The sequence below is a fragment of the Folsomia candida genome, unplaced genomic scaffold (assembly GCF_002217175.1).
Source record: "Folsomia candida strain VU population unplaced genomic scaffold, ASM221717v1 Fcan01_Sc028, whole genome shotgun sequence".
Lineage (NCBI taxonomy): Eukaryota > Metazoa > Arthropoda > Collembola > Entomobryomorpha > Isotomidae > Folsomia > Folsomia candida.
In genome coordinates, this window is record NW_019091220.1 from 912,424 (window position 1) to 928,546 (window position 16,123).

General features: G+C 36.8%; 1 protein-coding gene across 1 annotated transcript; it reads left to right on the forward strand.

Moving 5' to 3' along the window:
• The first annotated feature begins 1,643 nt into the window (after positions 1-1,643).
• On the forward strand, positions 1,644-4,603 carry LOC110859918. Its single transcript, XM_035859925.1, has 11 exons — positions 1,644-1,779; positions 1,850-1,926; positions 2,007-2,056; positions 2,130-2,213; positions 2,286-2,351; positions 2,576-2,634; positions 2,712-2,796; positions 2,944-2,976; positions 3,106-3,273; positions 3,590-3,820; positions 3,912-4,603. The coding sequence occupies exons 6-11, from the start codon at positions 2,608-2,610 to the stop codon at positions 4,319-4,321; spliced, it is 954 nt and encodes a 317-aa protein (XP_035715818.1). The 5' UTR covers positions 1,644-1,779; positions 1,850-1,926; positions 2,007-2,056; positions 2,130-2,213; positions 2,286-2,351; positions 2,576-2,607; the 3' UTR covers positions 4,322-4,603.
• Positions 4,604-16,123: the final 11,520 nt, after the last annotated feature.

The following is a 16,123-nucleotide window of genomic DNA, read 5'->3' on the forward strand; positions in this document are numbered from 1 at the left end:
GTATGTTTATGTTTTAGATTTAGTTTATCATTTGTATTTCTGGACTGCTTTGTGCGGTTTTGCTAAATAATTGCTTTGTGCGATTATTAATAAATAATTGCTTTGTGCGATTATTAATAAATAATTGCTTTGTGCGATTATTAATAAATAATTACCTTGTGCGGTTTTATAAAATTCAAAAATGGCTCAAATTCTACATTACCATTCTTGGAATGCTGATGGCATCACAGAAGACAAAATTAAAGAAATGATGCCTCATTGGAAGGATAGTAACCTGATTTTTATTCAGGAAACTAAACTTCAAAAGATAGACCAGCAGAATATTGCTGATTTTGTGAAACAGCAGTTTGGATTTGATTCCATTTTCCATCCATCAATCCCGAGGAAATCAGATCCTACAAGATCGAGCTATGGTGTTTGTTTATTTTATAAACACATAAAAGTCCAACATATGAAGCTGAGGTCATCAAATCCTAACCTACCTGTAAATCCCGAGAGGCTTATGATGTTGAAGGCTGAATGTGATTTGCTGGATAAAGAGATACTGTTTTTGAATTTGTATTTCCCAGCAAACGGTAGCAATAATAAGGGTAGACCAGCTGAACAGCAGAAATGGTTGGAAACAATTAAGGTTTTATGTAAAAAAACATAAAGACGAACATTGCATTTGGCTCGGCGATTTCAATATGCAAAAATTGAAGCCCAACAAACTGCCAGACTCAAGGTCTAAGTTGTTTGGGAAACTCCAAAAAATCATAAAGAAGTATGGTTTTCGAAATGTAGCAGATAAGTTGTGGAAACCAAACGTCTTTACTAGACATGGTCCACATACACATGATTCTACCAAAGTTAATCACGTCACTTCCACTTTGGACTATGTGATTACTTCTAAATCCATACAAGAACTTAATCAAACATGTGTTCCATTATATGAAATGGATTTGAGTCTTAGTGATCATATAGATATTTCTTGTAGCAATAAAATTGCTACAACTCTTGATCTTGCCATGCCATTTCTAAAAAAACTCGTCTTGAACCCTCCAACTATTGCCAGAAAAAATGTTGTGAAGGTCAAGTGTGACAAGTGTGGATATGAACCCACTTCTACACTGTTGAAAAGTAAAAGAGCCAGTTTGAAAAAGCACCTTACTAAATGCAATGGCCCGAAGCAAACCGTATGCACTGATTGCAACACAGATTTCGGTAATCCTGGTTGCTTAGCACTCCACAGAATGAAGAATTGTCCAGGGGCGCCATATGTAACAATTTGTCCAGACTGTGGCCATGATTTCCGGTTTTTAGCTAACCTTATACGACATAGGAACCAGAAGTCGAGTTGTAAAGATTCCCCTGTGTGCCCCAAATGTCAAAAAAACTGTGGTAATAATTCAAATTTGATACGACACACACAATGTGGTAAATGTTAGAGTTCTTTGTGTTATGGGTCGTCTTTATGCAAAGTAAAATAATTTCTCACTGTAATTTTCGTTTTGTTTAACAACGAAATCGCTTGTTTGTTTAGCATTGCACTGGTCAGTCTATAAATAAAATGAACATCGTAGAAACGCTTATCTCACGAGTACCGCACTTTCTGGCATGCATTTGTTCCAATTTTCCACAAACTTAGTCGTCTCCTAATGAATACAATTTAATAGTATAATTACAAAAGGGAAAACTGCTGCAACGCCGGCATTATGTGGCGACAAAGATCTCCAACATCCTCACGCTGCAATTCCAACAAACAACAATGTTACCTGCTATTCACAAAAGGCTTATCAAGTAAATGAATAGAATAATATGACAGGGATGCTTTCACTTTTGATGCAAACTCATATTTCCAAACTTTCAGACAATTGTAAGTCGCTGTCAGAAAAAAACAGAGTGCAAGTTCCAGGTCTCGCCTCGAAATTTGGGTGGCGAATTTGGGTTAGTGTCTCATTTTAGTATAATAGAGATTGTTTGCCATCTACAATTGTATATGATTATTGTCATACTATTTAATTTAGCTGTCCCCATGCGCGAAAATTTGTAGAAATTGCATACAAATGTAGACCAAGTAAGTTTACCTTAAATACAACTTTTCTATATCGGACAATATACAAAAATTAATTCAAGTTTTACTTTTTTAGGCCAATTTAGATCCGTTATTGGATGTGAGAGTGACCTGGTTCAATTAACTTGTAATCCAAACTCTAGGCTGGCCATTTATTCAGGTTTTAGATTTAATAAATTATTGTGTTTACTAACTTAACATACCTGACTGCAAATTTTAACTGTATATTCAGCAAACTTTGGAAGAACCGAATATGAATCAGTGCAGTGTCCGCAGCCATCGTTTGTTGACGACGAAAGTGAGTTTCTCTATTTAAACTTTCTTCTAATTGTATGATCTATATAGTGTTCAAATGACCTTAATTTTGTAACAAAGACTTACTACAAGCAATGTCGGTCATCTGCTGGATCGATCATAAACTCATCTTCGAACTCATCCTTAAAGTCACTTATAAAATGATAGTTTCCTAAGGCCTAAAAATTTTGGAAAATGTTTCTATAAAATATCTTAACATTGTTACAGCTTGTTTGGCCAGTTTTGGGACGGAGACTGTAATGCAAATGTGCCATGGGAAGAGAAAGGTAGTACACAATTACATAATGCAGAGTAAGGCGTTTGCACATATATTCTTTGTTTTACAACAACAATAAAATTTCAGTGTTCCATTCGAGCGGAGGCGTCCACGTTTGGAAGGCCGTGCAAACCACAATCGAGAAATTACCTTAAAGTCATTCATACCTGTGGTTAGTAAAGTTGCTGAATTTGTTATCTCATGAATTTGAAGTATTCAAGTGAAAGTTGCTGCTGCTCTTCTTCTTAATATCATTTACATGTATGAAAAATAGCTATGAAATTTAACGTGTTTTGTACATTTCATTCTACCACCACAGTTCCGAGGAAGGTTTTGAAAAAAAAGTTTCAAGGTAACTGGTTCATGTAAATTAAATTAATATTTTAATTATTGTGCCAAATATTTGTTGTTACTGACCCACTCACTCGCAACAAATCCATATATAAACACACCCAGCTAATAATTTCTCTCTCTTGAAAAGGGGAACTGGAATCGGATGAAACTGATGACAACCCTGACGAGTCGGAGGATAGAACAAATGATGATTCGACTTCCATGATCATTGAGCACTCAGCCATGATACCTTCTTCAAATCATCCATTCGAACCCCGTGATCCCCATTCGACACAAGATTCGTCAGAATCACAAGGTATACATGCATACTTTTACTGTGACAAATTCACTCAACCAACCATAACACCCAACCCTGTAGTCAGTCATGTGTTTAATAATCCTACTTTTAATTTCGCCAGTCAAATTTCTCCTCTCTCAATTATGGAGATTCCCAAGTGGAAAGTCAAAAGTTATTGAAAACATGAAAGAATTTCAAACTGACTTTCTAATTTGTCTGCGAAAATCCTCTTTTTGTTTCATTATCAGCTTTTCGAGAATTTAGAGAAGAGCGCTGAAATTTTTGATCTGAATGAAACTAATTTGCTGGTTTTGTTCCCAATTTTTGTCTCCAGTTCTATTCAACTCGAATCACGACGACTCATCATCCTCACCAACGGGAGGGAAGGACGACAACTTTGGGGCAAGGTCTTCAGCCGTGCAGAATTCTGACACAGATATTCACGAGGTGGGTGTTGATGATGGCCAGAGTAATGGTGGCAGTCACAATTACACGGGAAGCTCGGAGGACATTCGGTTTATTAACCTCATCTCGCAAAGCATCAATGCGTACGCTTTTATCGAAAGTAAGTATTCAACAATGAATGGGAAAGATTTGTGTTTGATCGGGTGAAAGCAAACCAGGCAAATAATCGTATTCATTGTTTTAAAACTCAGGAAACAGTCACACTTTCTGGCTTCTGATTGCAATTAGCATGCTGTCGGTATTCCTCCTGTTACTCTTCCTCCTATTGATCCGCCTCGTTTATGTTCGACACAAAGGAAACAAAAAGGTTCAAGAGGAACAGAAAATGAAATCATCCACGATACGTCGTGCTTCGGGGCTAAGTGATATTGATGAGCTGAGTCTGGTTCTCGATCCGACGGAATACGTACATTTGTCCACTATTCAGAGAAGAAGTAATCCATCTAGCTCTACTTTCGGGTCGGGTGGACTTGCAAAAAATAACCGGGTTGTTCGCTACTCTAACAGCAGAAACTCCATGTTGGGCAGGCAAGAAAGTGACACTTCTCCCAGAAGCTTTCACCAAGAGCACGAGTCAGATATTCATTTCTTCTTTGGATAAAAAAGGAGAACATTTGATTGCTTACTTATCTTAGCTTATCTTATATTCAGTTGACTTCTTATTTCTATGCAATACTTGATAAGTATACGAATATAAGATAAGTAAAAACAGGCCATGAAACTTAATTATTCTGGTCGAAATTCTAAGTCATATTGGTTAAGCTACTTATTTAGTTGTGTGTTTACTTCGTATACTGCAAATATTTTATTTTATTTTTGTGCTGAGAAAGTTAATAAATGAAATCTGGACATGCATTATAACCAGTTATTTAAAATAAAAAAATATGTCACCTTATTTAATCTGGCTTATCAGTCCAGCCTATGAGAAACTAATAAAAACAGTTACGTTTCATACAGTCCCATGCGTTTACGCAAGTGACCTCATAAAACACATCACGTTGTGGAATGATGTCTGATCGTAAAAGTGACTTGGCCAGAAATTTATTTCAATACCGTACATACACATCTTTCACCCACACCACACCACACCACAAACTGATCGAGTCAAAATGTTATTGCCCAAGAAAAGGAGCCAAAATGTGGTTGGGTATTTCATCGCAGTTTGGACGGACCGAGTAAAAAAATTGGTGAGATAACTTTATCTTAGGGAGAGAAAGTCTAAATAATGTTTTCATTTAGGAATGTTGCATCCTGTTTAATACTTAATACATGTATCCCCCAGTAAATACATGGCATAAAACTGAGGCAGGGTTTCATAAATCGGCACATTTCTCCACCAGTCGGACCGATTTTGTGCGATATTTTAAACCATCTGCACCCCTCTTTTTTCGGATCTAAGAAAGGAATGCGTTTGACGCTCATAGTCATCACATCAGTAGTCGTTCTATCACTCGTCGAAATCGCATCTTAGATGTGATCTCGGGCAGTGAAAGTTTGGTTGGTAGTGGAAGGATTGGGATGGTACGATTTTGCTTTTTTTTCTGCTTAGCCAACCTCCCACAGAAGAGGATCCACTTCTTCTCTGATGTACGTACGTAGAAGGAAATGAGCAGCACCGGATGCCCGAGATGAAGACTAGCTTTCACTTTCTCCCACTTTGTTGCCGTCCGCACGTTTTCAATCTCGTACATTTTGGTTTGACTTGACTCTGCTCTTATTGGGAACTGTTTGGGGGAGGGAAGAAAGCGGTAAAATGATTCGATATTGGTCTTACTCTATGTGTTGTGATCGATTGGTTAGACTTTCTTATGACAATTAATATGAATAATGGAAATACATAAATAATTGGTGGAGGTGCGAACAAATTGAGACAATTGGTAAATATTTAGTTGGTTATGCAAATTAATGAGTTATGTTTCTGTATTGTGTATTTTATTTTGTTAATTAAACATTCTCTAATAAACTATATGATGTATTCTGCCATTTTTAGGATTATATTGTATTTACGCCGGCCACACTGTCGTCGGTGTCGTCATACCTGTATAAAAATAAGTTGATGGTGTTGTTGTTGTTGGTGTTATTGTCATCCCATAATTCCCCCTGGTCCTAATGGTCAACTCCACACAGCTAAATTTCCTGATTCCAAAACTCCCATCATCCTCTGTTCGTTTACAAGTCCCTGTCGTAACTACTGGCAAAGGAAGCCCATCTGCAACGACCAGTTCGACAGGATTCCTCAATCTCCAGTTGAGTTTAACTTCGTCCAATGTATACAATTGTGGGGAAATTTGAAATTTAAAAGTTGCTTCAGAGTTATAAACGTCCCCTGTCCCCACAATTTGCATGATTGAGACGGGAATCCGTCTAAATACTCGGCCACTTGAGCTCACCAATAATTCCTGATTAGAGTAGTAATTCGGCTGAATAATTGTCCAAGAAGTACTATAACCTTGGCTGGCATTATAACATCGCAACTCTGGAGTCCAAACTCTTCCTTCACCTGGAATCCTGACATACGATGCCCCATTTATTTCGCTGGTGTCGAAACTACGCCTCGGATCAGTATATTCGGTGACTAGGTCGGCTGCAATGTCCAATCGAGGTGACATGGTCCCTCTGTAGTCGTAATAATTGCTGAGTCCAGTGACTCGAAAGTCGCGAAAGTAAATCTCGACCTGTGTCGCTGTTGGGGTCTCTTCATCCTCCGGGGCGGATGGTCGAATGTCATCATCGTTGTAGTTGTAGTAATTCGGATAGAGTTTTCGAATCAGATTTTTCAGTTTTACATTCCAACTCTGAACAGGGCCGGAGTCCTCACCGTTTATTGTTTTCCGTTGACCTTGTGTGGAGTGGGAAAGAAGATTCGTCAAAATAAGGACGAGCAGAATGGAAAATTGTCTCATTTTAGGATAAGGAAAGTAATTTTCATGTATGAAATTACTGATTGTTTTTTTAGGCTGATGAAATGATTATGTTAGAAAGTTGGCTGCGGAGTTCTATTTTATAGGAGAATTTATCAAGGTTGTGCACTGATATTGTGCACAGGTAGGGTTCCGATTCTCGTGATTTTACCTTATACGGGTAATCTGTTTTATTGCATTACTTAGGTTTATTACAAATTAGAAAGTGCTAATTGAATACAGATATTTTGTGAACCCTGCAGCTTCTCAGTTATATAAGAAAGTATATTATTTATATATACGGTTTCTTCAATCATTGTAAACTTAATTTGAACTTCAAGGTTGAAAATGAGGAAGTGATTTCCATTAGAACAAATGAAAAATATTTTTAGCCGTGACAATGAAAGTCTACACAAGAATTATTAGGAGAAGTTAGGTAAAATTAGTAAAATTAGATGTATTAGTTATTCAGAGACACGAGTTTAGACTGAATTTAGGTACACAATTCCGAGAAATATGTAGTTCCATTTTATCATATGATAAACTATGGTTTACTTATGTATGATCATAAATTACAGGCTGCTCTACAAGGTTAGATTGCTTGCAATATTTACTACCTTGATTAATTACTAAGTTCAATAATTGAGAAGTATATGTATTTCTACAATGGAAATGGCTATTTTTAGTAAAAAAGTGTCATAGTAAATCATTCTGACAAATATTTGCTCATCCACATCATGTGCCTTGCTCAATTACCTGAGAAGACTTCGAATAAACCTGTTATATTTTAGGCATCGTCATATCCCATCTCATTCAAATTTTCCAATTATACCAAATGAATACTATTTCCGCTCGGAATGTCAATTAGAAAACTCTTTACTAAAAGGTCACATTCATTTCAACTTCCATTCATATTTCGTAATATTGATTTTACAAGTTTTCAGTTAACAAAAAACTTACTGAATCACAAAAAATTAAATCGCATATTCTGTAAATAAATTAAGACAATTTAATATCTACGTTTGACTTATTGTGCAAGTATAATAAGCATATCACCGCTGTTACACAGTTTCTCCTCAATTTTCACCCAAATTAACATAATTCACAGTACATTGTTTAAAAGTCGCGTTATGTCATGCCATTAATATTCTTCCAGTGTCATACATACGTTTCTAGGTTGAACACCGAGTTTTAGTTTATTACAGGGTGATAGAGAATTACAAGTTTGTTGTAATTTTCCCCAAAATTAAACAATCAAGTCCAACCATCCTTCCTTCCAAGGGCATATCTAGAATCAAATAAAATCATGAAGTGTACCTAGCCAGGCGTACCCATTGAGTAAATAGTATTTCGTGGAGGCGATGGTCCGGGGGAGTCGTATGTAGGTACATATACATTCCTCTATACTGCCTTCGTTTATATTCAGCTCTCATAATGTTTATCAGCACATGGACCATCGTACAATGTATCAAGTAAGTAAAAGGAATGGCTTCAACCAATGATTTATTTGCGAGACTTTTGCCAAATCGAGCAGAAAATAGAAGTGCAAGCTAAATGGCCACATGCCGACCTCAGAGCTCAAAAGAACACTGGGAAACTCGTAGCAATGGTGAAACTTCAACTTCAAACGGTCCAACCCAACAAACGAACAATGCTGGGCTAAAAATGTATAATGTCTTCCTTCCTTGGTGAAAGTACTTGACCAACGACGACGAAACTAACCATTTTCATGTCCTGCCTCTGGTTTTGTCTTTGTGCTTTCTCCTTCCTTAACTTTCCCTCGTTTGGTGTGGTGTGGTTTGTGTGTGTGTGAATACATAGTGGAAGGCCAGTAGGTTAAATCGTGCTGTGTGGGAAGGGCTGGAGTGTCATAAATTCATTTGTGGATGCCGTTATACCATCTCAATAATGATTTGTGGACCACTTTCTTCCCAGTTCAATCAATGTGACACTCATTTCAATTAATATTTTTGTCCCAGTTCTCCTCCTCCCAAAAGACCGCAGTCTGTAGTAGTTTTCTAGATTGCAAAATACAGAATCTCAACCTTACCCTCATCGTTGTCCTATTTCTGTATCCGTGCTCTTATTCTGAGAGTAGAATTTAACCCATTTTTCCATCGTATTAGTTACTTGATTCATTTCTGTTGTTCTTCACCACTTTCTCGACACGAAAATTATTTCTCTTATACATTCCAGTAGTTTCACTATCCACGATATGCATACCTTGTATAAACAGCAGGGAAAAGAATCCATTAGTTGATACATAGATATTCTAAAATTTTGAGATTTATATAATCAGCAGACATACGTACGTGCTCAGCATTTCAAAGAAATATTTTGCCACATTCAAAAATATTACGATACTACCTTCAAATGCATTAGCATTCCCATTATCCTCTCAATATTTGGGATTATCTAAACTGGAGATAAGTGCGAAAATGCTGCCGACTCCGACTGAAAAAATAATGAAGGGTTTTCTCCAGACTCAAAGTAAAAGTGTGTCTAGCCTCAAGGAAAATTCACTTAACCCTTTAACGTGTATGATTAACGACAAGAAAATGCATTAAATCGGGGACACTGTAAGTATTTTGTGGTCATGGCGCGGGAGGAGAAATTCTAAAGTTTTTAATAAAACTCGAAAAACTGAAAAATCAATAACCTATCAGTACAGCTTTGCTTAGCCCGAACCAGAATTAGTAAACCCATGTTTCTCAGTATATTTAACTTCACATTAGTTCATGAGAAAGTAAGGATCTCTGGTCCAAATTTCAGCTTTCTACGTTCTAAAAATCGGTATGGGTTACCCCATAAGGTCGCTCTAGATAAAAATTTCACCAATTTCATGTCATATTCTTCCATTAGGACACATAAGCAACCTCTCCACCAAATTTCAGCTCGATATGACGATTTTGAAAAATTAGTATGGGTCACCCCATAGGGTCAATCAAGATGAAAATTTTTCCAACTTGAACTCATTTTTATCTATTAGGAGCCATTAGCAACCTCTGTGCCAAATTTCAGCTTTCTACGACAATTTTGAAATTTTGGTGCGTAATACCCCACCCACTCTGATGACCCCCACCGGTCCAAAACTTTTCTGATCGAACCCATCTTCGAACTCGGTCGTTGCATTGCCCAGATACATGTCTGTACCAAATTTGGTCCAAATCGGTCAACTCGTTCGGGAGTTATCGAAAGACAGACGGACGGACAGACGGACGGACATGACGATTACATAAGCCCTGGTTCGGGCTAAAAATTTAACATTGCGTTGTATAGGGAAATATCCAAATTTTTGGGAAGAAAATCTTCAAATTTAGCATTGTGTTGGCATAGGAGAAATCCATCAAAATTGCAATAAATTTTAGATCGCGGAGAGAAAATGGTGAAAATCAATGACCTCCTAGAAACGACAATTGTCGTCCTTCCGCGCCATGACCACGATTTTTCAGGACGACTTTTGTCGTACTCCCGAATTAAACCATTTCTTATAAAACGACTATTGTCGTCGTTACAGTTTAAAGGGTTAAAGTTCCATTTATTCTCCAATTTCTTACAATCCAACATGGCTGAATTTTTTCAAACATTTTCCTCTTCTCAAATCCTCCACTGATGCTGAGCATTAAGCGAGATGAAAAACATTTTGCCTAGTTTATCGATTTTGATGAAGACAACAGTGACATTATTTTCAAATCTATTTACTTCTCCTTTCACATTTTTTCACCCGTGCAGTTTAATCTACTTAATTAAACGATTTGTCTGTTTTTCACGCACTTTATCAGTCAAGTTAAGACCAATAAAATCTTCTCGGTGTGCACAATATTGAAAACTTTTGCATCACGAGGAGATAGTCATGGCATACTCATACTATTCCCATTATAAACTTTTACTAGTCTCCTCGTGTGGTTTTTAGGTGGTGGCTTATTGGTTTTCCAAATCGGGTCATTGAATTTGGAAGGTTTTCTTCTTTCATTCTGCTTGTATTGTGTGGAGGTCGTCGGTTTGGTCTCCTCCCGTTTAATGAAATGGGAAAGTGAGTGAAAGTGCAGAGGCAGACGTAGGAAATAGGAGGACGGAGTGACGGGGAGAATAAGAAATAACGACATATGATGTAGGCTACTGGAGCAAAAGTCGATAAAAAAGCTGGGTCGTCGTCGTCGGGGGGATGTTGTGTTTTGAGGCTGAATTTTGAGATGGGACGGTTTTGTGACCAAACTCCAGAAATGAAGAAAGCAGCAGCCAACACACGATGCTGTATCATTATTTTTTGTCTGATCAGACTAACAATTCCATCTCAATTGAACACTTGCAAAGTCATGTGTATACATACAGAGACCAGTCTCTGCATGGATAGCTGGTTGTACTACGTCTTTTACTCATGGTCGGCTGGTAGGACGGATGGAAAAGAAGTGAGATGAATGGAGAAAGTCGTCATTGTTGCCGATAGTTATTCTATTTCCTCCCATTGTGTAAAAATGTATTAGCGACGATAGAGAGCTGAATGGTGTAGATTATGGAGAAAGTCTCAAGTGTGTGCGAATATCAGAGTCTAAACTGCACGAGACTAGATTTTGCGTCAAGCTTAGAGAAAAATGTTGAGACAATCATGTAGTAAATTGTTAATTCAGAATTGTACTTTCTCCAATTAATATTGGTTGAAGAAATTGTTTATAAAATTTTACTTACAATGCGATGGTGTGAAGTGTAACCCTCCGATTTGGCTGAAATTTTTGAAATTACATGGTCCATGCCAATGCAACCAACGTTTCTTCAGGCAGTTTCTGCGATGGTCAGAATTTGCCAAACTATTTTAGGGCAAAATTGAAAAACGGGTAATTTTTGCCAGGCAGAGGAAGCAAATACAACTTCAATTCACTTCCCGTGCTAAAAATCCCATATTTTTCAACTTTGCCCTCAAATATTTTGGCAAATTCTGACCATCGCACAAACTGATTGGTTGCATTGACATATGGACCACGTAATTTCAAAATTTCAGCTAAGTCGGGGGTTACACTTCACACCATCGCATTATTAGATTGTGCTGCAGTGATTTATGCAAAATGCAAACTTTTTGCATTACTGCTGAAAAGTGTCTGTGGAAATTGCACTCCAGTCTTAAACTGCACCACGATTACATAATAATGACATAAAATAATCACTACTAAAATTCGCAACATGCAAATGCACAGGTCAGACAACCCATTAATTTTACTACATCGTTTAGATTATAGTAATTTCTATTTTATGTGCACTTTCATCTGACCTGACCTTTTTTGGGTGTCCAGCCAGCACTCCAAAAACCTTCTTCTCCTCCTCCTCCTACTGACGTGATGTAGTTTTGATAATGTCTGGGTGACTAGACTATCCAGTGCACAACCAAGTGTAAAACCTCAGCAAGTTTTATAGTGTTGCATGCTTCATAGTTTGGTCGTTGGTCTGTTGGCTGGCTGGATGTAACAAAGAAATAGAAAGTTTAATTAGTTTTAGGAAACTACTTACCACCAGAAGACCAACCAACCAACCAGCCAGTCTCACACCCCACACGCAGCATATAGCAGGCTCCCTGTCCATACCAAAAATTAACCTGGACAAGTATAAAATGAAACTGAATTGAACAACTTTAATTACAGATTTTCACTCTGGCAAACAACCACAACCTGATTGACCTGGTCCACTAGACTGGACTGGGAACAAATAATAAGTATAGGGCACAAGTTTGGGGAGGAAAGTTGCAATTGTGCAGAAATTGTGTGCATGTCAAATTTTGAGTTTATCTCCATTAGTTGCAGTAGTGGAATATGTGAACTCGGAAACCTCGTTTAAATCTGCTCTACTGAATAAATTTTGGCATTTTATCAAATTGCATGTTTCCTTTTTTTAGTTTCTGGAGACTTGGAATTTAACAAAAAATTGTGTTCCGTGCTTTTATCAAAAACATCATCTCTAATTAAATACATAGATTTGTAATCTCGTGCATGTTGTATTGTACGTACGTATTAAAACGAGTTTTCTATTCTTTTACAAGAAAAATCATGATGAACAATTACACATAAAATACACGAGCAGAGGGATTACAGAAAATACGCTTTCTCCAGATTCCCTCAATTCTCAGTTTGTCAATATGTAACATGTATATAACTTGTCAATACTAATTTATTTATTTCCATCCGCTTGATCCCATGCTTGTGCAGTGAAGAGTATGAAATGGAATCGTTATTATTGCCTTTTCTTTCTTGGAAATAAATTGTAATCATCTTTTCCATCTCAAATAATAATAACTCTCTTGCTAAGTCCTCCCTCATTATAAAATAATTTTAAAAAAGCTTGCTTAGGCGAGGCGCCGCTAAAAGTGAAAAACAAGGCCTCTGGCATATCTTTTAAATATCTCGTACCTTTATCATTGTAACAGGAGTTGGTGACTTTGCATCACCGCGAGGCCAAACATTTTTACCGTTTACCATACCACGACGTTTATTACTTACACTTTCTGCTAAGATATTCAATTATTGCTAATTAAAATTGTATCTATATGTATAAACGCTTAAACTAACTTATTGCTTCGAAAGGGTTATAAAATTGAGTGGATTTTGTAAAATTATTATGCAGAGGACCAATATGATCAATAATATTTATTTAGCTCATAATTAAATTCGATAGTTAACCAGTAATTCAGGTAGCTAATAAAATTTGATGGATGTGCACAATTTTCAATAGGTGTTATGCAAAAAATTAAGATGCCGACGCACGAATAACAACGCGAGGGTATTTCCTAATTTTATTTACATATTAAAACAACTAGTTTTCAGTACGAACTAAAAAGTGATAAATGATAATTTTGACGTAAACCCAGATTAGTTAGGTTCTTGAGAATATATTCTTCATTACTAGAGGCTTGGCGTAAAATGTTTGGCCTCGCGGTGATGCAAAGTCACCAACTCCTGTTACAATGATAAAGGTACGAGATATTTAAAAGATATGCCAGAGGCCTTGTTTTTCACTTTTAGCGGCGCCTCGCCTAAGCAAGCTTTTTTAAAATTATTTTATTTCATGAATTTTAGGTGATGCACATTTTCAAACAATTAATTGCACCTCAAAATTGTTAAACTTTTTGAAGACCGAATGTCTTGAATCTTTTTCATTACAAAATTAGTTGAAAATATGTACAGAGGGTCGCAAGATTAATTTAAAAACGGATTAAGGATCAATAATCCAAATTTTTAAATTAATTTAGCAGAAAATAATTTTTCAGATATTAGGTTTTACGGGGATTAGTTATTTCACGAGAACAATCTGGATTAGGGAGGAAGATTATTTAATCTGGATTAGATTATAAATTACAAAATGAACTTATAAACATTTAAATCCAAAATATATGCATATAGGATGTTCAAATTTAAAATTTGTAAATTTGACAAATACTTAAATACACTTAAATACAGTACTTAAATATAAAATTATTGAAATTTGAATTTGCAAAAGAATTTGTAATTTTTTGTGCGATTGGCCAAAAATGGAAATTACAATTGACCAATTAATTTGGCAAATTGCCTAACACAACTACTTGTATTTGGAAAATTGTTATATTGATAGCTAGTAGCAACCAACTAGGAATATTGTAATTTTTGGTTAGCAACATGAATGGTTTCAGATGCTTCCATCAAAACTTTTTCAGTTTTGGACCGATCTCAGTCGGATTTGTTTTAAATGACGCACAACCGATTTCTGCATGATCAAATCAGGTTTTATGCATATAGTCCTTTGACAGAAGTGTCTCAAATTTTGATTGTAAAGTTTCAAATCCAAATTTGAGAGCGAAGAATAAAACTTTTCTATCGGGCATATTGAAAAACCACATCTCCTAATTCTCCTCTGCACGATTGCTCTTTACGCCATTTGCGTAGGATTAACCGTTTAGGCTCTAGCCTCGCTGACAGTTTCAAAGGGTGTATACGAAAGCATACCTAGGCTTCGCCGTAACCATGGTGACGCTTTTTTGCGGGCGCCCATTGTTACTTTTGCCTCACCTAAGAAAAAATGAACGGAGATATAACTCATTAAAATTTTATGAGAAAAGTCGCCAAGCCTTCGTCATCTCGGTCTTGTTGTTTTCATCCCTCTGCTGGTTTGTGTGCCTATAACATTTCCTCGAAAAAATGCTATCAACAGCTTCAGTAATTCAATCTTTAACTTTCTACCTTGCACACAAGTTTTTCATTTTGTTACATACAACACATGCATCATCACCTTTGTTTGGTGATAGTGGTTCTTCCCTTCCTCATATATTTTGCCAAACTTTGGTTCCTTGTTCTTCCCTCGGTGGGCGATTATATTACGAGAAATGGGAGAAAATGGGAGGAATATAAGAAGAAAAGGAAAATAATTTTTCATGTGCTCAAAGGAGAAGGAGAGTAATCCCTCAGAAAGTCTGGGGGTCTTTCTTGGGAAATGAAAATGAGCATTTAACATGCCCAGCCTGCCTACCACAATGCCTACCTAGACAAAAACTCCCTACCTACTTTCACATTTCACATTTGGCGATGATGTTGGTAAAAGGTTGGTGGGTGTTTTTACACCGTGGTGGTCGTGGTGGAAGAATTGCTCGCAATTTATAAAGTGCTTATGACATCCTTAAGAGGGAAATGATTACATTAATTACACAGGATTAAGACGAAACGGGAAAATCTTTCGTACTTCTTATACTCCGAAGGACGAGTTGTGCTTCCTCCTCTCTTCCTTCCTTGCCATCTTTCACTTTTAAGATGCTCCTTTATCATTCTGGAATGATTTGTCAAACTTTATGCACCATTTCAATATATTTTTCTATACACAAAAAAACGACGCCATTTAATGATCCGATTCTGCGATTGTGTCATTTTACTTATTGTCCGAAACTAGCCGGTGTAAATTTCGGCGGAATTTCTCTCCAACAAACAAATTGCGCAACGCAGATTACAAAAGATTTATGTATTTGGTTGGCTTTCTAACCAAAAGCAGTACCGTGTCAATAGTGGAAACTTTGCAATTCTGAAAATCCCATAAAACTATTATATTCCGAATAAGGTACATACTAGGAGGACGACGATTGTTTGATTTAATATTGTCAAGTGTGGGCGAGAAGTTTGCCAGACAATCCACCAGCCAAGCAAGACGTACATAACCGACCAACTCTCAGTCTCCGTTGCAGTATTGTGGCGATGGAAATGGATGATGGAGAAAGTTCGAGATGAACTTTTGGAGAAATTCTTCTCGCACTTTTGCTCTTTTGTGAAACTGGCAAGCTCGCACCAAGACGGTGGGAATTACCTTAACTGCTCAAGTTGTAATTTTATTTGGCAAATGATAAAATAAAATTTGCATGAGGAGGACCCTTAAAATTTTAATTAACTATTTGTAAGTAGCGAATGTACTAGCTGTATTGTACTTTTATCCCTGGCTCGCTCGCAGTGGGTTTATGGGCTAATAGCTTACGTAATGGAGGTGAACTACATTCAAAGGGAATGGAA

Bases quoted from the DNA above. Each gene is read 5' to 3' on its own strand.
- LOC110859918 (XM_035859925.1), top strand. From the start codon at position 2,608: ATGCAAATGTGCCATGGGAAGAGAAAG. The intron at 3,274-3,589 runs GTATACATGCAT...TTTTGTCTCCAG, and splicing joins AGATTCGTCAGAATCACAAG to TTCTATTCAACTCGAATCAC. The intron at 3,821-3,911 runs GTAAGTATTCAA...TTTAAAACTCAG, and splicing joins TGCGTACGCTTTTATCGAAA to GAAACAGTCACACTTTCTGG.